Source organism: Aythya ferina (genome assembly GCF_964211825.1).
Source record: "Aythya ferina genome assembly, chromosome: 1".
NCBI classification, from domain to species: Eukaryota; Metazoa; Chordata; class Aves; order Anseriformes; family Anatidae; genus Aythya; species Aythya ferina.
In genome coordinates, this window is record NC_140296.1 from 79,990,084 (window position 1) to 80,017,150 (window position 27,067).

A 27,067-nucleotide genomic window follows, 5' to 3' on the forward strand; every position below is an offset into this window, starting at 1 on the left:
TGGCTTGTTTTCCATTCCCTTGAGCTCTCAGCACAGCACTCTCTTGGGTGTTTGGTTTGAAAACATATAAGTAGCCCTACTTAAAGTTAAGGGTACACATAAGTCCTTTGTTGACTGAGAGTGAACAGCAGCAAAGCAGCTGAAAACACTGACCTGGGTCACAAGAATGAGGCAGAAAAACAGCTTCTGGAGCTTCCCTCTTATGATCCCATTCTGGGACATGGCTCCCAAGTGCCTGGATATTTTCCAGATCGTGTTTTGAAATATTTCCCTTCTCAGCAAATCAATTATCACACTTTTGTTGTCCAATGTCTGATTTGAATCACCATCTCCTTCACTTCCAAGTACTTCTAGCAGTTGATAAAACATTCTTTTTGCCTGCAAAAAAAATGAGCAGTTTCAAGGGGAAATGTAAATTACAGCTTCATTTAATTTTGCAGGCTGGATTCCAAATTAGCTGTATTTTTCTGCAGTCCAGAAAGTCCTTGTATATAATCATAAATAGCCTATCTGTTATAAAGCCATAAGGCATCAGTGTTGGTTCTGTCTTAATTAAGCTCTAAGAAAGAGCATTTTCAGACTTTTTATAATCTGAGTCAGTCTCTCTCTGCTGCATCTAAACATGTGTTACCTGTAGATGCCATTATGATGGGTACCTCATAAATAGCAATGATCGCCTTGAACAGTAAACTTTGTCCCTTGCTATTGTTACCTCCAAATTAAAACATAAACAAAAAATGTGCAGAGTTCAGTCTTCCTTGGTTAACTGCAGGTGCATGGTGTTAATACGCATTTGCCTGCTTTAACTATGTTGCTGATTTTATCTTAATTGGCTTTATTCGGTTCATTTACCCTGGGGGATGAATCTGGCTCCATATCATTATACTCTTTCATTGGAACAATTGAATACTGGAGTGCAAACAAAGTAAGCGTGCTCTCATTTAAGAATGCCCAAGAGCTTTTCTGGTCACATTATTTGCAGTATAAAACAAACTTTTATTTTTATTTTTATTTTTATTTTTGGCGAGGCAGTGAACCTCATCTCACGAGGTACTAACATCTAAAGAGTTAACGGAGATTTTTTTTCCCTCTTTTTTCTCCTACCCAGGCAGTGATGAGATTGTCCAGTAGGTGGCTGGCATTCCCCGGCACTAGCCGGCGGCTCCCACGGAATGACTGCGATCATTTAAAGCAATCCTGCTCTCATCATGGGAAGCCGGGGAAGAATTGACGTCCGGAAGATCCTGCCTATAGGATCCAAGCCGTCAGAGGAGCCGTGCTTTTCCCTCACTTTAAATCCAGCCGAGGAGTGCAGGTGCTGAAAGCCAGGAGATATGGGGAATGCAGCATGACGGCAACTACCAAAAGTTCTTGCTGGCTGCAATTCCCTTGTTTCAGACTCCGTTCTGCTCGGCAGACCTGGAGCTGGGAAATTAACTAGCCTTGATTTTGAAAATGCCTCCCACTGACTGGGCTTTGAATGTGAAAAATGGCCTTCCAGAGCTGGGGAGCAGCTAACAGCAAGACAAGACAATGAGAAAAAGACAAGTTCCAGGATTCAAACTCTGGTAAAAGATGTACTCCATTCAACTTATAGAAGCTGTACTGGTAAGCAATGTGCAGTGGCTTTTTTGTTTTATTTATTTTAAAAATGTTTCACAAAGTGAAATGACTTTTAAACTTTTCTGACTGTTTAAAGAGAGCAAACGGCAGCAAAATCAAAAGAAGAAATTTTATTCAAGGATTCTCAAAAAGTTGTCTTCTGAGAAAAGTAGGACAATGGCATCTGGAGAGTGCCTTCTGCTGGACCTGGAAACAGAAAACTTCATCCTCTACAACATTTCTGTCAACCAGAGTGCAAACCTCTCCATCCTCAGTGATGAGTGGTTCTACCCAGCCTTCCTCTATGCCATCCCCACCATTTACGGGATCATCATTTTGATAGGCCTTATCGGCAACATCACTTTGATTAAGATCTTCTGTACTGTGAAATCCATGAGAAATGTCCCTAATTTGTTCATCTCCAGCTTGGCTTTGGGAGATCTGCTGCTCTTAGTGACTTGCGTGCCTGTGGATGCCAGTAGGTACCTTGCTGATGAGTGGCTCTTTGGCAGAATTGGATGTAAACTTATCCCCTTCATACAGCTCACTTCTGTAGGGGTGTCAGTCTTCACTCTCACTGCTCTCTCAGCTGACAGGTAAGCCTGCTGCCGTAGCTTTGAAAACTGCATATTTCCAGTTCTGTAAAATGCAAAATTATGGACATCTATTTTAAGGTCACAGATACATTGCTTGTATGTGGCATTTTTAACCTAACATTGGAAAAAGAAAGAAGTATCTTAAATTTCTGGTAGTTATGAGCACAAAACTTGAGGAAGAAACAAGCTGAATGCAGGTTACTTTTTCTGGGTTAAACTGTGCAGTTTAGCAACTAGTTAAACTTAGCTAAAAGAAAGCCAAGAACAGATCAAGCCCAGGGAGGAAAAATAGCAATTCATGAAAGATGCTCTACTAAAAGACAGCATGTCCAGATTTGCAAAAAGATAATTGATCCATACTTCATGAAGTGTGAAGGCACTGGAACAGCAATTTAAAGTGCAGTTAGAATCAATTTTTTCTAGTGGCTTGCTTCCTTAGGGCTAACACCATATGAGGCAATATTTCATGAAATATGTTCAAAGTACTCAAATAAAGATGCCTGAAGTCAGGCATCTCAGTTCGCTGTAGTCAGTACATTTCCCTTGATTAAGTGGTTTGCCCCATAGCCAACCAAAATTGATCTGTGCTGCTGGTTTGGAAACTTTGTCTTCCAATAAAATTTGGTGAATATAACATGTAATAGCTATGCTACTTTAGACTTTATGAAAAAAAAAAAAAAAAAAAAAAAAGTTTTTCTACAGATGATAAGCTTCTAATGAGCCAGCTCTGTTTTGTATTTCTGTGAGGATTTGGAAAATTATCTCAGAGCATTCAGATTTAAAATCAAAAGACCTTGAAATCAAATGTTGTTTTGAAGAATGAAGCCTTCCTTTATGAAAAGATTTTAAGTATTTATTAGACTGTTGGCCTTCATAGAAACTCTTATGCACATCATAGACGCCAGGATATCTTGTTTCTAATTTTGATGCTTCAGAAAGAGACCAAGGAATACATTGTCACACAGGAAATTTCAAAGAAATAATATTTCATATGAGAAAAATCCTTATAATTTCTTCTGCTCAAAAGTAGGACCCAGAAACCATCTTTCTTGGTCACAAGGAAGTGGAAATAGCCTTGTTTTAGGTAGTGCCTTCCATGCCATGTTGTGTGTCTCTACTTTAAAATATCAGACTGTTTATGCTCAGTTTTCAGGGTTGTTCACGTGCACATTTCAATATACCTTGTGGGATTTCAATAAAAGCAGATCACTCCACTGTGTTTCAGAAACAGAGAATGGTCAATATGTTTTGTATCACAGCAGTTCAACTCCTCTGCGATAGTTATGTATAAAAATAGCACTGCCTGCCCCAGTAGCAGATAACAAACATGCCTATGTGCAGACAAAAGTCTTCAGACAATTTACTGTAAAAGCACTGGGAAAATGGGAAAACTGCACAAACTCTTTTACTAAAGGATCACCTACACTTTCACCCTTGAGTTTCTTGTGACAGCTGGAACCCTGCTCTGGAGAAAATGTTAGGAAAATAAGTATTTCTCCAGGGAATTCATCTTTCCTAAGCTCTGGTCAAAGTTGTTTTTAAAGTGTCAGGAAAAGAAAAATGCATCATAAAGAAGATTATCTTAGAGAGATTTCTTGCTGTCTGATCATGTCACATAAAGTAAACAAGGCAAATGTTTTTACTGAACAGCACATCAATAGTATTTTTTTGCCTGAAGTAAGTCAACATAGCAGAAAACAGCATGAGTACCAAGCTTGGGTTTTAGTGACTTTAAATTCCCAACTTTGGCATTGTCTGAATCTGCTTAACCATCATGCTGCACTGGTAATCAAATTTTGTAACACTTTTCCAAGCCACTTAGCTATTAGGGAGATGGGCACGTGTGTGCGAGAAGACTTTATGTTCCTGTCTTCAAGGGACAATTTTGTTCTCTTTGAATGCACCTCTTGTTCAGTGTAGAAGGAGATAATAATAAAACATTTATCTTTATTAGATCTATGAATCTTAAATGCTGTGCACTGGACCACAATCAGGACTTAAATATTATGTTTACTAAAGTTTTCATTTTGGTATATTAGCAGCAGTGCTAGGATAATTTTCTTATGGAATAATATGGTAATATGGTCTACAGTTTGCCAACTCACAGATCATTGGTCTATCTATATTTTCTGAGAACTGTCACCCCAAACTCTAGTACACAGTATTAATCATGTCAGAATCATTAAGAAAATAAATTGTACAGGGAAAACTTCCAAGACATGCTTTGGCTGTGAGCAGCATGGTGATGCCTGCCCGAGTCCATGGAGGGACCATCAGCCCAGAACTCTGAGGTGGCCACTAGGACAAGGAAATGCTGACCCTGTAGCCTGGAGTGGTTCCATAGCAGGCTGATTCCGAGGTCAGATGTGGCCTTGCAGGAATTGTAAGCATCAGCTCAGCCCTGCAGGGAGATGTCTGAGGGTGTTGTGGTCAGAGGAGGGTAGCAGGAGGACTCAGGAGTCTGGGGGGTGACGCTGCTCAGGCACAGCTCGTCTCCCTCAGCTTTTGCTATCTGAATGGAGGAACCACTCGTAGCAAGCAAGGGACACCTAGCCAGCAAGGCGTCCCATAGTCCATGGAGAAAGGTACCTCCAGAGGAGATAAGATAAACCACCGTGTCAGGATACCTCGCTCCCTCCTTGTGTACAGACAAAGTCTTGCTGTTTAACATGAAACCCACCTGAGACTCTCACATGAAACATGCAAATTTCCCTGTTCTCATGAATCAAAGCCAAGGACCTTCATAGAGAAAAACCTCCAAACCCATCTGATGTGAATAACACTTCATAGCACTGATTCCAAGGAAAGGGAGACTTGTCAGTGCACCACAGACTTTTGTCTATAATTCATTTTTCATTTTCTGGGAAAAAGAAAAGAAAAAAGAATGCTCAATTATAGCTGGCTTCTATTAACAAAAGCTAGTAGGAATAACTGTAGGCATTGCTGATGGTGTTGTGGTAATGCCTAGAGACCTGATATCTCTGGGATCAGAAATCTGCTGTGCAAAGAAAAAGCAGTGTGATACAGTAGGGTTGTTCCTATAGAGGTGCCCATTGAAACACAGTATGAATCACAGAATCACAGAATTTTCTAGGTTGGAAGAGACCTCAGGGTCATCGAGTCCAACCTCTGACCTAACGCTAACAGTCCCCACTAAACCATTTCCCTAAGCTCTACATCTAAACGTCTTTTGAAGACCTCCAGGGATGGTGACTCCACCACTTCCCTGGGCAGCCTGTTCCAGTGCCTCACAACCCTTTCAGTGAAGAAGTTCTTCCTAACATCTAACCTAAAACTCCCCTGGCTCAACTTAAGCCCATTCCCCCTCGTCCTGTCACCAGGCACGTGGGAGAACAGGCCAACCCCCACCTCGCTACAGCCTCCCTTGAGGTATCTATAGAGAGCGATAAGGTCGCCCCTGAGCCTCCTCTTCTCCAGGCTGAACAAGCCCAGCTCCCTCAGCCGCTCCTCGTAGGACTTGTTCTCCAGGCCCCTCACCAGCTTTGTCGCCCTTCTCTGCACCCGCTCGAGCACCTCGATTTCCTTCTTGTAGCGAGGGGCCCAAAACGGAACACAGTACTCGAGGTGCGGCCTCACCAGAGCCGAGTACAGGGGGACGATCACCTCCCTAGCCCTGCTGGTCACACCATTCCTGATACAAGCCAGGATGCCGTTGGCCTTCTTGGCCACCTGAGCACACTGCTGGCTCATATTCAGCCGACTATCCACCATCACTCCCAGGTCCTTCTCTGCCTGGCAGCTCTCCAACCATTCCTCTCCCAGCCTGTAGCTCTGCTTGGGGTTATTGCGCCCCAGGTGCAGGACCCGGCACTTGGCCTTGTTGAACTTCATGCAGAAAAGCAATGGGTGGATATGATGAGCAAATACACTGTGGCAGAGAGTGGTGAGGAAAGTCTGCTAGAAGTTACCACAATGCCACAAACTATCTCTGTTGCTTTACATCCCCTTCTAAAGACCAGGGGCCCAGTTTTAATATGTTGTGCTCAGCCCACGCCATGGATGCAGGCGTGTACCTTCCTGAGGTACACTTTTATTCTCTCCATCTCCACTTCATCATGTGTTAGGCAGGGTTAATAACCTCGACTCTGTCATCTCCTGGTGACTGCAGATGCTGAGCTAAGTGCCAGCCTCCACCACAGAGCACTCAAAGTAGCTCCGTGGTTTGACCTGCCAAGACCCAGAGGTTATACGGAGGATTGGTTGCTCACTTGTAAACCTTTCTCAGAATAAAACAGAAGGACAAACTGCCAGCTTCATCTCTTCCTGCAGCAGGAGTCTCCCAGGCTGTGAAGTGCTCTGTGTGCACATGCACACGTGCAGGCTTGCACAGGTTTGGTTACATAGGACATAGCCATGGGGTCCCTGGGTGTTCAGCCTGGCTCTGTGTTCAATCATCAGATTGCATCAGGCTAAAGTTAAATTATTTGTGTGAGGTAGAGCGAAATAGATTTAACAATATTAGAAAAGTATTTTCTTCCAGACCACTCTGATGGCTGCATGGTGTCCTCATCTGTCTGGCCACATTTGCAGGAGCAGTGGGAGCTGCCTGTGAGACTTTTCCTTTGAGCCTGGCAGATTTACAGAGCAGCCAGGACAGGGTTAAGCCTGTGGTGTGCTACAGCCACCCTCCAGGAGCAATAAGGCACCAGGGCTGAGTATACAAGAGCAAGGAAACAATCAGTCGATGTGTATGTATGCGTGTTTATGTGTTTTAGAAGGGCTGCAGATGAGGCTGGCAGGGAAAGGACATCTGTCTGAGCTGCTCTTCTGCTCTGTCAGAACAGCAGATTTCTTCAGCTACTCTTCAGCTCATCCCTGCAAAGAGGGAGCTTGAGTTTGCTTGTCTGCCCTCCTCCTGCAAGGGACTCAAGGTACAGAGGCAGCCTGCACGAGCGATCACACCTGGGCTGAGAGCCCAGGCAGAAAAGCCAAAGCTGGCTCAGCAAGTGACAGAAAATTAAGGAAAATCTTTGCACAGTAAGAGGAAAAGCAGCCCATTTAATTGCCCTTGTCATGGGAGATGTCTTTATTTAATTGACTGTTTCTCCCATGACTGACAGGGTTTAGACATTTGCATTTAAATTAGGCAAGCTGTCAAGCACTGATCATACTTGCCCACTGTTTTGCTGAGACTGTAAAAAAATCAAAATGCCCTGGTGCTCATGCAGTGAAGCCTTCCTGAAGTAATGTTGCTTTTACAAGTACACAACAGAGCAAGTGTAAAGCGTAATTGGAGTTTGCAAGTGGAATCTTTACCTTAAGCACCTTGCATTATCCAGATTTTAGTGCTGGAAAACTGCAGGAATGCCTGACACCCTGAGCTGCTGCCAGCCAGTCATAGGAGGCAGTGACATTTATCGTAGAGAGACACACGGGGTGCCATTATGAATATGAGGTTAGGTGGCTTACCTTGGTGAGACCAGCTGCAGATGACAGGAATTGTAGTAACGCGGGAGCTCTGAGACCTGAAATAAGGGGATTAACAATGGCAACCACTCTTGCAAATGTTGAGCTCAGTGTTTGGATGCAAGCATGGATGCAGGGATACAGCAGTGCATCCAGCTGCCCTGGTCCCCTTGGAGTGGGTCACAGCCACAACCTTCTGATGTTGCTCTTAACTCACACATAAGTTTGTTTATGCAAGAAAGAGAGACTCACACAATCCTCTCTCTCCCCCACCCCTCCTACCCCCCAGTAAATACATAAATAAATAAAAATCAGTGGTGGAAGGAAAGAAACGAACAGAATTTCTAGAAAGATGTCTCTGAATACACAAAAAATATTTGTTTGTTGGACTTATCCCTTTTTTGCTTTAGATGTTTCCTGCTCCCGCTACTAATAATACATACAATAGCAGAGAAGGAGTAACATCTACCTGTCAGTTCATCTGTTTTATTTTACAATGCCAGATTATGTCTCCACAAGAGGATTAAGTGTGCCACCTTGAAATAAAACTATGAAAAGCCAAACTGATTTCCACAGAGTCGATTTACAGAATGATGCTTTTCTTTAATACATCATTTACAAAGTGTCAGGTCCACAATTACGAATTCATTCCAAGCAGTCCAGTTACAGCATTGATGAAATCCCTTCAGGTCATTAAGGCACTATTTGGGGACAATTTACTGTAAGTTAGTGTGCAGCCTCAGGAAGGTTTTGAAAGGGTGGCTGAGAAAGCCACTCTCTGAACTACCAAGACAACCTGAGTCTGGTCAATGAAAACTGGCAGAATGCTACCCTCACATGTTCATTCTGGATCCACTAACGTGTCTCAGTAAGAATATCAGTCTTTCCAAACCAGAGAAGAAGTCCTGAGGGGCTTCAAACGCCATCCCAAAGCCTTCCTGCCCACTGAAGCACTAGGCAGGCACTACCAGGTCTGAGCTGCTGGCATGGTGGCCCTGCCGCTGCTCTTCCTGTGCTGATGGCAGAAGGTGCACTCAGGAGATACAGGTATCTCTTTCAGCCCCTGCTCTGAGTTTTAGATACTGTGTCAATACACTGTGTCAATACAATATAAACACTCTTAACACCCTTGGTTTTAGCTCTCATTTCCTAAGCTCTTGCGTCCGTCTTTACCAAGAGAAACAGATCAACAGCACAAACTTTCAGAGTATCTTGATTAGCTGGAGCAGATGGCTAAAACATGATAGATGCAGTACTATAGCCAGGAGCATTAGAGCTCCCATTCATATCAGTGGGACCAGCGCACGAATCCGAGGCTAGAGTCAGTGCTAATGTGTTGGAGACTGTCAATATTTAAGCAATCAAAAGGAAGAAAAGTTGGATTACCTGTTGTTTACATTTCAGTAAAACCTGAAAACCCCAATCAGTTGTCATGGTCTCGTGGTATGAGGTGCTGTGTGCACCGTTAGCAAGGAGAGCAATTGACTGCGGAGAATTTGCCAGTCCCATCAGCTCAGGCATTTGTACGTGGCATTCAGATATGGGCAACAGCCTGGCCAAAAAGAGGAAAATGGATTTCAGCTGAAAAAGCTGGCCTGCATGTGCAGTGAAAAACCCTATATCTGCTCTGCTGGCAGGCAGCCTCTGCAAGAACCTGTTTTCTTTTTATTTTGAGAAGTGACTCAAGGGTTAGCCCTGCAGAGACCCCTCAGGTTGCCTCTCACCAATTCTGCACCCACGCACCCAGCTCACCCATGCCATGTGAGCAGCTGGGGACCATGGAGTCCTGCCCGAGCTCCTATCAGCAGGCTCTTTGGTTTGCCCCCACACCATCTGATCAAGTAGAGAAGGGAATTTTAGTGTTCAGACACCAGCCTGTGTCCTGGACACAAACCAAAGTGATGCTTGAGCCCATTCCAGTGGTGAGGCACCAAAAGGCGTCCTAGCACCAGCCAAAATGTATGATGTAGAGAAAGGCAGAAAGCTGGATTCCCTTGCAGAAAACTGCCTTCCTGATCCCAGGCTAGTGATCAGTTTGACCAGAGTGCAGAAAACTGCCAAGAATCAAAGGGAAAAGCATTGCCAAAGCTCTGCCCACACTGTCCTCACCTGCCCTCTGGTTACAGTCTCTGTGGCTCCTTGGTAAGGCAGGATGAAAAATACTACAATGGCACTGTAAGAGTCAAAACTATTTCTTCATACCTGCAGACAGCTCTGAAGCATGAGATTTAGTGATGGCTGGTCTAGTGGCCTGGGAGAACCAGAGCTGCAGATGCTGGGCCAGAACCAATGGCTCCGGCCATTCAGTTCAGCTGCTTTTCTTGCCCCCCCCACACACACACAGAGGCTGCTGCGTATCTCATATCATTTGTATTAAAACAGATCATTTCAGTGACACTAGGCAACTTTAAAATATTCTAAGTAAAGGTGCCCTTTCCCTCTCATTGGTCTCCAATATTCTGCTATCCTCACTGCTTGGAAATTGTCATATTTCAATCTAAATTTGTCTGACCTCTGACCATTGCATCTGTCTATGCCTTTCTCAGCAGGATGGAAATATCCTTTACCTCTGCTTATCTACTCAATATGAAAATGCCTTCATAGAATCACAGAATCAGAATCATTAAGGTTGGAAGAGACCTTCAAGATCATCTGATCCAACTGTCACCAATGTCACCCACTAAACCTAAGTGCCATGTCCAACCGTTCCTTGAACACCCCCCGTGACACTTCCTTAGGCAATCAAGTCTCCTTAGAAGATATCATTCAACTACACTGGCTTAAAGCTGTATTCTCTGATCCCATCTCCTCTTTGCAGGCTGTTCTGAACTCTTCCTGGTATTTATTATTCTTCTTAAAAGCATATGGTACCACAGACAGATGATTCACCATGAACCTACAGTGCTGGAGGCACCACAGACACCATCACTTCCATGCTACTATTAATCGAATTAATAACAACAGTCAAGGATAGTGTTCAACTATTTTAGGCTATTTTTTATACTATTTTTTAGACTATTAGCCCCAAAATGGAGCTAAAAGTTGATATGGAGGTAATGGCCTTTTGGGAACCTGTCTTTGATGAAGCCAAAGAAAAGACATACACATCATATAAGCATCATATAACATAGCTGACAGCTTTATACTATGGTACTAGCTCAGGTACTGATTGCACTAAAGCCATGACACCATAAGAATGGCATGGGACATTTGATTGCCAGGTGTATAAGAGACACTCCGAAGTCTTGGTCTCCTTTCCTTGAAAGCTCCCCCTCCCCCCCCTTTTTTTTTTTTCCATAATCTGCTCGCTTGGGTCCTACATACACTGCACTCGTATGAGTTAAAATGGTTTCTGTTAGACTATGGGCATTTATCCCAATGACTCTGACATATTTTTTTGCAGTCTGCTCAGCCACTGTGCCATCTGCAGACTTTCCCAGCAGAAGCTTTATAGCTTGCCCAAGGCACCTGATAACCACAGTAAATAGTACTGCAGCTAGAGCAGGTTCCCAGGACCCAGCCTAGAAATGGTTCCACACACTGCTACAATTTTACCAGCATGTTTGGGGTTGCCATGGGGTTCGGGGTCCTCACCTGGCCCAGCTCCCCTTCTTGAGGCAGGAAATCTATTTTTAATCTATTTTTAACTCTTGTTCCACAGGAGAGGGGCAGGGATCACTTGGGCATGGATGGAGAAGGGAGGAGCATGCGTGTCTGGGCACACTCTTGGGCATGTCTACATCTAACAAGGTCACCCATGCCAGCATGCCCAAACAGGCTGCTAGCTTGTATGCCAGCAGGGCACACACCCTTCTTACATCACCTACAACCTTGTGACAACAGAGAAAAAAAGAAAAAAGAAAAAAAAAAAAAAAAAAAAAAAAAAAAAAGACTAACCTTGCCATGCATTAAACAACATGGACTAATATTAATTGTCATCTGTTAGTACTATTAGCCTCTCCATTATCCTATCTACTACTGGTCTTAGGTATATATATATATATAATTCTTGCACTTTTCGCAGTCACAACTTCCACCTTTTTAAACTTCACAGTTTTGGAGCCAGTTCTCCAGTTCCTGGGAACTTCTCCAATTTTTCAAGATTTGTAAAAAAAATAAAAAAAAATAACACTAGTTATTCCCCAGCTGGTTCCTTTAATACTCTTAGGTGCAAATTATTCAGGCCTGCTGGTGTGAAAATATTTTGGGCTTGCAGATGTTGGCTCACATCCTCTTTAATACAGCTGGTGACTTTTCTGCTACATCTAGAGCACTACACACAAGCTATGGACACCTCCTCTGCATTTGGGCTTAAATATCTAGTGATTGCCTTTCACCTTGTTTCCAGCATTGTTTATATCTTCACTGTTTACGTGTATGCCTGACGTAATGATTTTTTTTGTTCCCGATGTATTTAAAAATGGACATTTGTCTGTCACACAGTGACCTTTGATATTTTGTTGGCTCCTCCAGCTTTCCTTATCAGACACCAACATTTTTAAACTCCAATATTTGCTGTCATTTACTTTTGCTTGTTTTCCCATCTGTTGCATATTGATTTTTTTTTAATTACTTCTTTGAGGTTCTAGCACAACTCCTCATTTTCTCTCACTGAAGTTAGCTTTTTGCCCTGCATGTTTTTTTCAGGGCAAGGTGTGGCAAAGGAGGAAGCTGGTGGTCAGCTACTAACGTGTCATTAGCATTTCTCACTTTACATTTGCATTCCCAGTCCATTGTACTGGCAGCTGCTTTTAACTTCAAGAACCCTGTTTCTTTTAGGTTCCATATATATATATATAGTGTTTTGTCCTTTTTCCACAAAACAAAGATAAGGTGCCATGTCTGTGCACTGTAGTGTAAGTGCTACAGTGTAAGGAACTGTTAAGCTGTAGGTCAGTGATGAGCTCTTCTTTCTCTGTCAGAGCAAAGCACAATATTGATTTATTGCACATCACAGGCAGGACTTCTGGGGCTGAGAAACTGCCATTTTTAGAAACTCCAATGAATTTTTATTGCAGGCACTGTAAGATATTCAGCAGTTACCTCATGTGTTTAGGTTAACCACTGTTGCTCCTTTTGTGCACTGAAGGCTGTGCTTTCCAGAGAAATCAGGCTGACTGTCTAGTGAGATGAAGGGTCTGCATCTGAGGTCCCAGCTTTAGTTTCCCTGTTAAAATTTTAATTCCATGCCTTCAGTTCTACACCACTGACAACCCTGGAGACTTGTCCTGTTACAGCAAATCCTTAGATGGAAAACATCACCAGCAGCCCTGGCATGAGCAAACCATGCTGGTAGTGCCTGATCCCACACCATGCAGTGTGGGCACCAGCACATACCCTTTCCCATAGCGGGTGCCGAGCACTCAGAGACCTGTGCAGCAGTTAGCTGGCACCAAGGAGCTTCTCCAGCTGGAGCATTGGCTGCGTTAGGGAGCTCACCAGATTTGAAATCAAAGGATGTATTTCAGTGCATAGGTCCCATGCCTCCCTCAGACAGGAAGCAAATGACAAGGCTGACCCAACTGAAATCTTTGACTTGAGATCAGGGTTTCATTCACAGGCTTGAATGAAGGTCACCTGCAGAAAATAAACAATCCAGGTGCTAAGGGGTCTTTCTAATAAGAACAGCATTGCCCATGGGCCATCCACTGTTTACTCCAGTGACCTTTACATCTGTTGCTTCCCATATGTATAGTTAATTTTTGAAATATCTTGTGTTATGGGTAGTCATGACTAGGAATAACACAGTCATTACTAAATAGTTACTGTGTAAGTCTTCTTCCCCCCAGTGTGTATTCTCAGTGTCGACCCCAATCACTCCCGGACTGAAATTCCCATTCACCCAGATTTCAGACCAATGTAGCAGTGTGCAGGTACATGGACTGAAATTGGAAAACATGCTTCAGAAATTTAGAACTACACCACTCCATTCATTGCATCCCGTTTCTTTCTGTTTGAATGTTAATTAATGGAAAGAGAGAGAAAGTAGGCAGTACCTGCCAATGTATGTAAGACTAGCCCGTCAGAGATGTCTTTGTGCCCATGTGCAATTTACTAAAGATTTTAATAACAGATGTTCACCCAAGAGTCATGCATAATAACAATAATCTTATCTAAGTATGCAGAAAGCAGATAGACCCAAAATAGATTGTCGTAGGGTGCTGATGGCTTAGACAGTCTAACAATTTTGTGAATTTATTCAATTATTTATCTTCGGAGCTATAAATATTCATAACGTTCATGCTGGAAACAATGAGAAAGTTTTGGACGTCACATTTCTCATAAAGTTCTTCCAATATTTAGTAAGATTTTTTCATTGCTTTCAAATTCAGACTTCACACTCAACAAGGCTCCATGTGCTTCATTTATACAGTCTTTGCATAGCATCAACTTTTTCTCTGTTGCTTGAGGCTTTTTGCATAGTAATTAAGCCAGTCCTTCATATTATGTGGGCAAAAATGATAATGTGAACATAATTACAAATTTTTAATGAGAAGATTTTCATTCAGTCTATTCACAGGCCAAGGCCGGATCAAGGTGCACATGTTAAACTTAAAAATGGGGCATTTTTTCTCCCTCTTTCAGTTACAGGTTGGAGCAGAAGAAATATGTGGACATCCTGACTTAGAGGCAGCTCTTCCATCATTACAATAGGAAGTGGTTGCAATTTCAGAAGCTTATTTAATAGATCTGGGAAGAACTCAGTGTTTTCATGTCACAGCAATTTAAATGACCATTTTTGTAAGGCTTCAGTCAGTTCTAACGAATCCCTGCTTTTTATTTAAGTTTTGGGTTCACATTTACTCAACATCTCAAAAAAAAGCTCAGTTTAAACAGATAAAAAAGTTTGTAAGTGGACTTCTACCTTCAGAGAAAAAACGGAAAGTGGGTCTGAAATATGGAAAACTTTTCTGCCAGCCTGATGCAGTCTAAGCAGTGTGGTTGGTAATGAAGCAAAGGCAGGCCAGGTTTTGCAAATTTCATTTGTTCTTGGCCACAGCGGTACTATTATTACAGCAGACACAAGTGATTTTGTCTGAAATTAAGATCTACCAACCTCCTCCTTTTAAAAATACTGCAGGAGGTGGTATCTCTGAGCATAAAATAACCTGTCTCTTCATTTGCATCCCATATCTACCAAGTATAAAATGAGGACTGTATGGAACATCTATATTACTTGTAATTACTGGCATAAGAGAAGAGGGGAAAGCATTAATACAAAGCAATCATAAAAGAGGAAAGCAAGCTAAAGCTGCCTACAGCGCAAGCTTTTCCACAGAGCATGAAGTTACCTCACAAAAAAAAAATAAAATAAAATAAAATAAAAGGAAAAAAAAAAAAAAAGTGAGACATATGGAGCTAAATTAATTTAAAATCCAAGGGAAACATCAGATTTTCTTCCTGTGCTTTTGTTGGTTTAATTTAATTTTTGTGGCTGATGTAACAGGCAGCAAGTAAGTAGATGAAGGTGGCAGGAAAAGAAACATGAAGGATGCACTGGAGATGCCATTTTAGGAATAAGCCCCTTTCTCCCCCATCGTGAGTGTGAAAGCAACCTTTCGGATCTCTATGCCTAGGAACATACAGGCAATATGACTCTGAGGGCAAAGTCCATTTATACTTCAGCTGATGTGCTTTTTCTTGTCTCAGTTGTGGATCATAAAGATGGCTAGAATATTTTGCACCAGCACAGAAACTGCATCTAGGAAGCTGACATCCATTGGGGATCTTAACTGCCTTTTTCGTGATAAAGCTACTTTTGTGTTTATATTTGAAGTTGTGCCTTTGGGGCTAAGTGTACAGTATTAACCAATGTTTGCATAAAGTTTTAGAGTACATTATGTGGTGTTATCGTTAGTAACATTATTATTAACACAAGGATAATGACACAGTTTTCCAGTTTCCCTGACTTATTAACCTCAGTGGGAAAAGTATTTACCACAGAAAAACCTTGTGTGGGTGTCACGCTTTGGTGGTTTATGGTCATTTCAGTAGTTTCAGTTGTGAGAAACAATTGCTCAATGAGCTCAATAGAGATCCTAAGAGACAGGTGTAAGATATTTTCCAGAATTCAATGAGAAGTACACGCTTTGTTGACTCCTGACCATCTGTTCTTGCATATTTTTTTAGTTCTAACTGTTAAACTTACGTAAGTCACAAATTGAATCACTGGGATTAGGTTAAGAAGTGATTGTGCATTACTTGTTATTGAATTCTCGCATTGAAGATGCCATACCAGGTCCGGTTTCATTTCCAAAACATCTCTGGCCCAAAACCTTGCCAGCCCCAACTCCTAAGGTGGAGGAGTCACTTTGCAGTATGCAGGGAGAGATTTTCATGAGCCTTTTTCATGGTTTGGGTCACCATGCTGAAGCAATCCTCTGACCAGGCTCCTCTTGGAGGCCTGAAGACAGACATGGAGAAGAGGAACAGCACTGATTGCCTTGCATGTTGAGTCCTCACAGCATCTTGCAAAATGTTTTTATCTGCTAGAGCCTCACAAAGAGGTGCTTAATCTGGCCCAAACTCTGACCCACTATTTCTGGAAGACAACCCCATGTGTAATTTCTTTGTGCAGGTTCAGACCGAGACCCTGAGACACAGAGATGTGCTGGCATCCATCCTGGCCAGCAGGTCATTGGTATCTGCTGTGTGCGAGGCAGGCTGCTACCTAGCAAGCACAGTGAGAACAGAGAAGTTCAAAGACTGAGCAGTAGTAAAGGTCAGAGCCTCATTCATATTTCCTGTCAGATCAGCAACCCAGTCACTTTCATCTGGGCTGTTTGACAACTGGAGAGATTGGAGTTGACACAAATTCTTGACTGTGTCATTTTATTCAACTGAATCTTCAGAAGCATATTTTTCCTTTTAAGTTTTGGCCTTTGTTGTGAGGCATGAGTCATACCTTTGTTTTTTAATCTCTTTCAAGATTTTATTTATTTATTTTTTTTAAAGCAGGCAGGGGAAAGACTACAACAGAAAAAGATCAGTATCATACAAAAATTAGAAAGAATGAATGTGAGAGCAAGCAGAGGTGATAAATCCATGACCATAACTGGATTTATTGCAGACAAACTGAGATTTGGATTGGATTACTCAAATGCTGGAGGTTAAATATGGGAAAGTATCTATCTATAATGAGCTATGAAACTCATGATCTCATTGCCTGAGCTCTGTCTACAGAAAGCAGAAAGAGGGGCAACTCTGGAGGACTTATCACCCCACTCCTTTCAGGCATCTATTTTTGGACTGGAGAAATTACCCCCTAATTCACCTCTTTCTCTCCATTGACACCAAGGATTATGCCCAGCCCTTGGGCAGCTGTAGTGGTAGAGATGTCTAATGCAGGCATGGAGAAGTGGATTTGATTCATTCAGCCTCAGTCAGCCCTCGGGTGGCCATTCACACCTCAGCTACTTACCTTCAGCCTGTGCTTTTCTCAGGAGATAAAAGAGAACATGATAAGGAGTTAAAAGGCATTTGTTGGAGATGTAAATGGTGTGGATTAGATATGTCCCAAAGGGGTAGCCTACCCTAGAAAACTGGATGTGTTCCAGAGTGTGTAAGTTGCTGTGATGCTGATCACAACTGACCTGACTGTGCAGAGCAGGAAAACAGTGCAGAGCACTTAACAGAGAACTTGGCCACCACCATGTCCAAGCAGTGCAAAATGAAAGGTAACAGCCACCAGCACCAAAGCTGTCCTTTTTCTGTTTTTCTTGTTGTTGCTGTTGTTTGAGAAGTGGGCATACAACTAATCTGAAGCTGGTAGGTGAAAGGGAAAAACTATCTCACTATAAAAGAAATGTCAGTGGACAAAGCTGTGGAAAGCTCTGTAGAGTATTTGATGCATGAGCTGGAAATACACAATCTGAAAAATAGGACAAGGCGCTGCTCAAATCCAGTCTACCTTGTTGTACTCCTTAAGCAATGTCAACAATATGTTAAAATCCAAGGTTAACCCTACCATGTAAATTGTGTGAAAAAGTAAAGGAGCAAAGGAGTTTCTGAGCCCACCCCCAAAAACTAACCAGAAGGTGCAGCATTTTCACTCCCTGAGCACACATCACTGGAAGATCCATCATCCTCTCAACACCAGGCCAGCCCAGGAGGTCAATCTCGGATGCGTGCCCACCTTGTGCCCTTGGACACAGCAATCCTCTGCAGCCACTGTCCACAACCAAAGATCATGAGGGAAAGCGGAGCTGTGGAAATGCAAGCTAAGGGGACACATATCAACCCATCCATAAGGCAGATGGAAATGAAGACTCCCACCAGATCAATACTAAGCAATTAAACATTAATACTCAGGTTAACATAACTACTGGAGATTTATGCATAAGTTAGCCCACCATCAGAAAAGTCATGAAGATAGTCAGCTAAATAATTCTATATAATTGTTAGGTTCTTAAGAAAATATGCACCTGTGTTCCTGTGTGTAAGAACCTACATTTTCAAATCCTCTTTTTTCTACATTTTTCCTCTTGTTGTTGTTGTGTTGTTTTTTTTTTTCTTTCCATTTCTTTTCTGCTTTTGACCTCATGACCTCATGTTGGTACACTGAACCCACTGTGATCAAAAAGTCTCTCAGATCATCTTCTGTAACTGTTGTAGCAGGCTTTATAAAGTAAACTAAATGCCTAATAATCAGTGCCAGCATTCCTAGACATTTGCAATTACATTCTTTCAAAATTATATTGTCTGGAAATGCCATGTCTAATTAAAATGTACTAATAACCTTAAATGGATTAATTTTCTGACTCTCCTTAATCTATTAATATTAATAAAAATAAGTCAGACTCTATCTTTCTCTGTATACATTAATTCATTCATATTACTGGAAATTAATACTGGAAAATGTTCTCTCAGCTGGCTATATTATATCAAAGAAAATCCCTAAAGTAATTATGCTAACATGCCATGTTGATAAGCATACAATAAACACCTGCAGAAATAGCTTTGAATTAACTAAATTTATGAATACCTTGATATGTAATTCATATCCTTTTCCATTTATATTCTTTAGGGTTTACTGAAGATGTTCATTTAGCTAGTGTTTCAGTAAATATCTGGTGAAACTGACTGTAAAATGAGCTTTTATAGATGCCTTTTTTTTTCAGCCTAGCTCTTCCATTTTTGTACTGTAGTATTTGTAACACCATATTTAGAATAATAGAATATAATATAATATTTTAAGAGCAATAGGATATCCTGAGTTGGGAGGGACCCACAAGGATCCAACTCCTGGGTCCCCAAAGGACCACCAAAAAAAAATCAGACCCTATGTCTGAGAATGTTGTTCAAATGCTCCTTGAACTCTTGGAGTGCTGTGACCACTGCCCTGGGGAGCCTGTCCCAGTGCCCAACCACCTCTGGGTGCAGACCCTTTCCCTAACCCCCAGCCTGACCCTCCTGTCCCAGCTCCATGCTGTTCCCTTGGGTCCTGTTGCTGTCCCCAGAGAGCAGAGCTCAGCGCCTGCCCCTCCGCTCCCCTCATGAGCGGACATTGCCTGACCTATCTTCCAGTGTCCATACACTTTCTTTTTCCATCTAAACTCTAGAAGAAAATTCCTGCTTAGCCAAGCTGACCTTCTGGTCTGCTTGCTAGACTTCCAGTATCTTGGAATTGCCTGTTCCTGTGCTCTTAAGAGATGGTACTTAAAAATTGACCTGCAGTGATGAACTCCGATATCTTCAAAAACAGAACTTACTAATTAGTTCCCTGAGCAGCCTGAAGTCTGCTCTCCCTATATCCAGGTTTGAAGTCTTGGTGGCACTTTTCCTCCTATTACCAAAGGCTTTGAACTTGACTGCCTGATGGTGACTATTTCCAAGACAGCCACAGAACACCACTTCTATGAGACCCTTTCTGTTTACAAGCAACAAATCTAACAGGGCTTCTTGTCCAGTCAGCTCCCTTTGTACTTGTACAAGAAGTCATCATCAAGGTGTTTTAGGAATCTCCTGGACCTGTTTATGTGCCTGGTGACAGGACGAGGGGGAATGGGCTTAAGTTGATCCAGGGGAGTTTTAGGTTAGATGTTAGGAAGAACTTCTTCACTGAAAGGGTTGTGAGGCATTGGAACAGGCTGCCCAGGGAAGTGGTGGAGTCACCATCCCTGGAAGTCTTCAAAAGACGTTTAGATGTAGAGCTTAGGGAAATGTTTTAGTGGGGACTGTTAGCGTTAGGTCAGAGGTTGGACTCGATGATCTTGAGGTCTCTTCCAACCTAGAAATTCTGTGATTCTGTGATTCTGTGATATCAGCTCTGTGTCACTCCAATTTATGGCTGGCAATTTGAAGTCCCCATAAGGACATGTGTGGCTGATCTAGAAGTAACTTTTAGTTCCTTAAAAATAGTTATTCTGTGCTGTCATCCTGTCTGGGTGAATTACCACAAGTAAGTAAATTACCACAACCAAATCTATTTTATTTGACTGTCCTTTAATCCTTACCCAGAGGCTCTCAACCTTGTCATCTCCAGCTGTAAGCTCTCTACAGCCCAGCTCTGCCATTACAAACAGCATCACCACCCCACCTCACCTGCCTTGCCCATCCCTTCTGAAAAGCCTGTAACCATCTACCATAACACACCAGTCACAGGCCTCTTCCCACCAGGTTTCACTTATGTCACTGATGTTATAGCTCTGAGACTGAGCCAAGGCATCTAGCTCCTCTTGCTTGTTCCTCATTCTGTGTGCACTGGAGTAGAAACATTTCAAATGTGTTTCATTGTACCCAGCACCTCATGGAGCAGACTGGAGAATCTCACTAGCATGCAGTCCCTCAGATTTTGGCATACCATCCCATAGATTATAGCTGATAAGCCTACTTTTATCCCTTCCCCTTCAAATCTAGTTTAAAGATCTGCCGATCAGCCCTGCTATCTCCTCTGCAAAAATCCTTTTCCCTTTCTGAAAAAGGTACATCCCATTAGGTGCCAGCAGGCCTGGTGTTGTGTAGAACATCCCATGACTGAGAAACCCAAAATTCTGCAGGTGACACCATCCTCAGAGCTACATATTGATCAGCTGGGTCTGCCTATTTCTTTCAATATTGTTCTCTGCTACTGGAAGGATAGAAAAAAAACACTAACCATGTGCCTGATCCTTTAACCAATTGCCCCAAAGCTGTTTGACTGTCCTTGGACATCAACTACTTGGACATCAACTACTCCTCTAGAAAGCACGTTCCAGTGTTTGACCACCCACAATTTAAATATAAGCATGTTTAATATAAGCATTTATGTGTGCATGTATGTTCTTATTTGTGTTTGTAGGTACATGTACATGCATAGCGTATGTACAGAAATATGTGTGTACAATATAAAATACACATACACTGTTGTAGACATACACACATAGAGGGAAATGATAGGTATGTTGAACAGGGTATTGCTTATAACTAGAAACTGAACACATTTATCCCATAAATAATGCACTTAACTAGTTAAAACAGCACAGTCTGCACAACCCCAGAGCGTTGTACTTGCTATCTCTGCTCCTGCCATGGTGCCTGATTCAGCTGTTTGAAAGAGACAAAACCCTGGAAGGAGATTATGTAAGGACTCCGGAGCACCTACAGAGGGATGTACTCTGGCATGCCAAAAGTAGGCTAGGGCTGCTGAGGACACGGGCTCTCATCAATCCGCAGAGAGCTGACAGTGACCAAGGGGCCAGAAGTATCATGTGCAGTGTGAGGTGGATCCTGGAAAAAATGTTCAGCAGACTGTAATTGCTATGATAATGAGTTTAAATAATAATTTGTGAAATGTGTAGGTTTGGAAATTTTTCTCAATTAATTTTTTCCTTCCATTGTAGTCTTACTTGGTGAGTACAGTCCTGCCAGACCAGGGCTCTAGGAGATATGAAACTCTTCTGTTCTCTTGTCCTCTCATTCTACACATTGGATGCAAATAACTTTGCTTCTTCCATTTTCTTGGATTCTAAAGTGCAGTATTCCAAAGGGCTGAAATCATGAAAGACAAAATTGCAAAACAAAAAATATTTTCTACATGCCTAGCATAGCAAGCAATAGTGGTGGGTTTTGTTTGTTGTTTTTGTTTTCTTCTGTTTATGTTTATGTTTTTTTTGTTTTGTTTTGTTTTGTTTTGTTTTTGTTTTTGTTTTTGTTTTGTTGTTGCTGTTTGTTTGCTTCTTTCTTTCTTTCTTTAAGAAAGCCAGTTAGCATCTCTGGCTAATTAGCCTGGGAGCATTTAGATGGACTATTGCCATCTACAGCACCAAGCAGCAATTTAAATGGGCAACACTCTTTGTAAATTTAGAAAGCATCAGATTTTGCTTCCAGAAGGTAAGCACACTCACAGCTCAAAAGGGAAATGTGCTACAAAATCTACAAATTCAGTAGTCCACTCAGTTTCTTTCAACAGTATTTTGCAATGGGGTGTAAACTTCTGTATGCCTTTGAAGAGAAGTCTGTGACTGTGCTTCCTATCTTAATGCTATTTGGACACATACATATTAATGTCAGGCAGCACTGTGCTTCTTTGGGTCAGTTACAAATTAAATTAGCTCAGAATCAATACACATGAAACTGAATGGATTCATAACAGGTATCTCTGGTTTAAAATGAGAAATCTTTTGAAAATGGTAAAATTTAAAATAGCAGGAAAAAAATTCAATCTTGAGTAAAATAGGATATTTTGTTTGTTTGTTTGTTTTTAAATGGAAGGGGTCTGTAAAAAATAAGCAATAATATGGTTCCTGAATTTTATAGATGACCAGTGCTATGGTCAATAAATGATTTCTTTTTTCTTTCTTACTTTATTTATTTATTTTTTCTTTAGGTATAAAGCTATAGTAAGACCAATGGAGATACAAGCGTCCCATGCGCTGATGAAGATCTGTGTGAGAGCTGCTATCATCTGGATTGTCTCCATGCTGCTTGCCATCCCTGAAGCGGTGTTTTCAGATTTGCACCCTTTCCATGACAAAGGGACTAACAAAACCTTCATCAGCTGTGCTCCTTACCCACATTCTGATGGGCTGCATCCAAAAATCCACTCAATGGCATCATTTCTGATCTTTTATATCATTCCTCTATCTGTCATATCAGTATATTATTATTTCATTGCTAAGAATTTGATCCGGAGTGCTTACAATATTCCCGTGGAAGGAAACTTACACGTGAGAAAACAGGTACAGAATTGGCTTTCTTCAAAAATCCACATTCCTGATGAATCTAATAGCAAAGAGGGCTCATACAGGGAAAATGACGTGATGGCAGACTGCATCTGTTGTGCTAATTTTATTAGACTGTGGGCTAAAAAGATTGCAATGGTTGACACAAGCTGTGGCACAACGTTAAAGACATCTCATGTTTCTAACTCTAGAGACTCTGACAGGGTGATTACCACAACAAACATGGCAGGAAACTCAGGCCAGAGCCTGGGAAGGTATTGACTAGGATGCAGGAGATGGGGCAGAGATGAGCATGGTGTTGTGAGATCAAAGCTGAGGGGTGGCATGGCAAAAAATCAAAACTTATCAATGTTCCTTTATCAGAGAGAACCTTGGATAAAGTCTTGCCTCACAAAGCAGTCCCTCTTCATGCAAAAGGAAAAAAACAACTCTAATTCAGTCCTCAGCATGGAGACATGAAAATAGGATGTCATCTGCTGGTGCTGTGCCATGCAGAGAAACCAGTACAGGCTGGAGAGAGACAAAGGGAGTGGAGACAGGAGGATAACAGTGCTGTGCACAGGGTCCCCGGGAAGGAGGACAGAGCAGGACAGTGAGGCCTCCTAACAGATGCACTGAAGTTATATATCTTGTGGATGGTGTAATCTTTGCAGTGGTGCCATCCAAGCTGAAGTCTTAGGAGAAAAGGAGAGACCTGTCTTCTTTCCCTGAAACCTTTCATTTATTCTCCATCTATCAGTGCCTCTTTTTCTACAGTCTGCAGAGGGGAATGGTGTTGCACAAAACAGCCTGCCCACTTATGTGCCCTCTAGTAGACCAGATTGGTCAATCTTCTTCTGGTCCAATAGGTCATACCCTCAAGTTTCACCTTAAGACTGATTTGATTTATATATGTAGGACATTTACTCTGGACCAATGCAGACTCTTAACCTCCCCTTTGGATCCTCAAAAGCAGAGATACCTCTGTTACTATCACTCATGTGTATATAAAATAAAATTCCCTGAGCTGTGCTACCACAGAATTCACAGCCAGGCTGGCTCAATTGGGACATATTGCAATTGAGTCTTATGCTCTGGTTGGAAATGTGTGGCTGAAAATGTGCAGGCCATGCACCTAGCTGGGGGCTTTAATCAGGATTTGTCCAACCTAATTCCAGGCTTTCAACTGCAGACTGTTCACTCTTGGCTGCTCTTTTTGTAAGCCACTAGGGAGAAAAAGTTATCTCCAGGGGTAAGTCCAAATCCTTCATGTGCAGCTGAGTGTTTCTGGTCACTGCTTAAATTGGGATGCATCTAAGCCTTGGGCTTGTCTCAGTAAGAAAGCAACAGCAAGGTAACTTCTTCCTAAACAACTTATTTCCCTTGACATATCCCCTTCCTTTCAACTGAGAGGTTCTTCAACCTAAGCTAAACTGACACAAGCCATTCTTCAGCTGAACAAGCGTCCGTATAATTGCAACAAGTTGACATCTCCACCTTAGGTTGACATAACACAATCATCTCTTGTAGCCTTCTGGTACTAAGTTAAAACAGCTGGGATGGAAAGTTATGTTTTCCACCCATTAAGTGATGTGCTGTCCCTGAAACCTTTACGATTCTTCTTTTCTGAATATGTATAAATCTTTCTCCACTGCAAGCCATTTTTTTTTGCAGATTCAGTGACTGTTTTTGATTAGCGGCAATAAAGTGAGTTGTAAAAGCAGTCCTTTCCCCCTTTGGTTTTGGGGATAGAGCTCTAAAGGAAAAAAAAAGTCCAGGCTACAGTCTAGCACCATCAGTCCATCATTCCTGTCCTGCTGTGCATTCAGGAGCTATAGGTCTCCATCTGAGATAACTGGTATTGATTTCTTTATTGCGTTGCTTCCTTTCTTTATAGTGCAGATGTGGCCTCAATAGCCCTGTATCAAATTAAGGATACATTTAAAAAGAATATATGGTTTAGCCATGGAGAGCCCTTTCTCGAAGGATTTAATTTTCAGACCGCTCCCTGGAGACATTATCATCTGGTACATGTCAGTTCTTTCTAAGCTCAATAGCTAGTTTTCAGTTGGTGCCTTTAAAGGGGCACCAAATAAAGTCCAAATGTGCACATCAGGTCTCTCCTGCATACTCCCTCCTCTCAGCTGCCTTGAGGAAAAAACAGCCCGTGTCAGCTGCTCAGTTTCTAATCTAGCTCAGAAGTTTCAGTGTAGCTCAGAAAGTGAGGATGAGGAGGTGGCTGAAAGCCTGGCCAGGCACTGCTGCAGCACCAGCACTGGAACAAGGGCAGTGTAGCCAGGAATGGGGAAAATTTCAGGCTATTCAGGTCATTCTCAGATACAGGGAGCAAGCAGGTGGCAGAATACACTCTAGAAGTGTCTGGGAAGAGGTGCAGAAATTACCAGGAGAATATTATGATCCCTCAAAAAGCAGCAATGTTATACCTGCTGTGCAGTATAACCCAGGGAGCAGAGCATTTCAGCAGGTCTTTCTGGGCAACTCCATTCCTCCTCAGTTTTGTGTGACTTCCGTCATGGATCTTGTCTTCATTAGGAAGAAACACGTGTTTTTCAGTGGCATTATCTTAGTGTGCAGCATTGGTGGACATAAGATAAGGTATGGGTTACCTCAGTTCCCCTCAGTTTAGCAATACTTTGGTTTGACTCCAAGCGTGTACATGTAAGGAAAACAAAAGTGTGGCTTGTTTGCATGAAGGTTATACCGCGAGCTAGCTGACATCATAGTACCTTCCCCTTGGGTAGATACAGCTGTGCTGAGAGGTGTTTGGTCATCCACCTGGTCACCCCCTACAGCCACCTGCTCCTTGTGACCCCAGCTCTTTCAGCTGAAGGGTCCACCGTGCTGCTGCCTTGGTGTTTCTGTAGGCACAAAATCTCCTCTCTTGACTTCTCCAGCTCCTTCAGTCTCTGAGCACTGTGTTTGGTCTCCAAGGGCTGTAAACTCTTGGCAGCATATTTGTGTACATATACCACATGGCCCCAAGGCAGAAAGTCCTGCCTCTGAGCTCTGTGAAATATCCCAGACCTTTACTCCATAATTAATATTAATATTTATTAATATTGTGTTGTTTTTTTCTATGTATTACATAGCATTGTATGTTACATATGGGTAACTACTGCAGGTGTCATGTGCACCCTAAGGTGCAGCACTGGGAAAAACAGTTAGCTGTAGGTCCAAGCTAGGGATATCTGCTAACCTGCATTTCTCTTTCTTCTTCCAGATTGAATCCCGTAAGCGCCTGGCCAGGACAGTACTGGTCTTTGTGTGCCTCTTTGCCTTCTGCTGGCTCCCCACTCACATCATCTATTTATACCGGTCCTACCACTACTCAGAGGTGGACACCTCAGTGCTGCACTTCATTGCCAGCATCTGTGCTCGGATCCTGGCATTCACTAACTCTTGCGTCAACCCATTTGCTCTCTACCTGCTCAGCAAGAGCTTTCGGAAACAGTTCAACAACCAGCTGTTCTGCTGCAGAGCTCGCCTCCTCATCCGGTCCCAGAGCATGGCCAGGAGCACCACCCGAATGACCTCCCTCAAGAGCACCAATCACTCCCTGGCCACCTTCAGCCTTATCAATGGCAACCACATCTGCCATGAAGGCTATGTCTAAAACAAGCAGCTGAGGACCACTGCACTATGTACCTAGTACAGCTGCTTGGATCTGCCCTGTGGGGATGCTGAGTAGCACACATGCATGCACACGTGTGTGTGAGGAAGTCTGATGCGCTCTGAGAATGAACTCAGAGGAGCTGGAAGCATCCAACATTTCATCCCAGACTGAGGCATGTCTGGATCAGCAGGTCATTTAGCACCTGCCCGCAGGAGTTCCCTGGGGTGGCCTGCATTGCTTCAAGACCCACTGCTTTTAACGAGCATGAAGTGAGCATTTTAAGATCAAGTCTAGTTTGGCTCCACCAGTTCTTCATTACTTTCTGCTCAATCCCAAACTCAGACAGACTTACAGAAATGATAAAGACTACACCAAGTGCACAAAATTCATTAGAACAGTTGCATCCAGCAGTTCATGGCTAATGTTTTTGACACCAAAATAAATCCATTTAAATAAGGTAAATACTTTTACAAAGGAGTTCAGTGTAGGTCATTTATAGACTTTTCAAGTATTTATTAAAGTTCAGAGTACAGTATTAATTCATGGTATAAAAAAATTATCAAGAGTTTACTGGGGTATGTTGGTGGCCCCATCTGAAATAAATGAGCAGTATCTTGCACTACGTCAATGTGAAAGCAGTAATGTAAATAAATGTGAGTTGGAATATG

The 27,067-nt window shown here is 42.3% G+C and overlaps 1 protein-coding gene across 2 annotated transcripts; it reads left to right on the forward strand.

The window, feature by feature from the left end:
* Window positions 1-1,171: 1,171 nt before the first annotated feature.
* GRPR (gastrin releasing peptide receptor) lies at window positions 1,172-27,067 on the forward strand. Of its 2 annotated transcripts, XM_084537998.1 has the most exons (4): window positions 1,172-1,608; window positions 1,700-2,198; window positions 22,432-22,783; window positions 26,007-27,067. In XM_084537998.1, the coding sequence occupies exons 2-4, from the start codon at window positions 1,780-1,782 to the stop codon at window positions 26,397-26,399; spliced, it is 1,164 nt and encodes a 387-aa protein (XP_084394124.1). In that variant the 5' UTR covers window positions 1,172-1,608; window positions 1,700-1,779; the 3' UTR covers window positions 26,400-27,067. The 2 variants fall into 2 exon arrangements, with proteins under 2 accessions (XP_084394124.1, XP_084394123.1); XM_084537997.1 differs by having other exon boundaries at window positions 1,172-2,198.

What these genes read in the sequence shown, in the direction of transcription:
- GRPR (XM_084537997.1), top strand. Translation starts at nt 1,780, where the DNA reads ATGGCATCTGGAGAGTGCCTTCTGCTGGACCTGGAAACAGAAAACTTC. An exon ending in ACTGCTCTCTCAGCTGACAG is followed by an intron (nt 2,199 to 22,431) that starts GTAAGCCTGCTG and finishes TTTTTTCTTTAG; the next exon opens with GTATAAAGCTATAGTAAGAC. An exon ending in ACTTACACGTGAGAAAACAG is followed by an intron (nt 22,784 to 26,006) that starts GTACAGAATTGG and finishes TTCTTCTTCCAG; the next exon opens with ATTGAATCCCGTAAGCGCCT.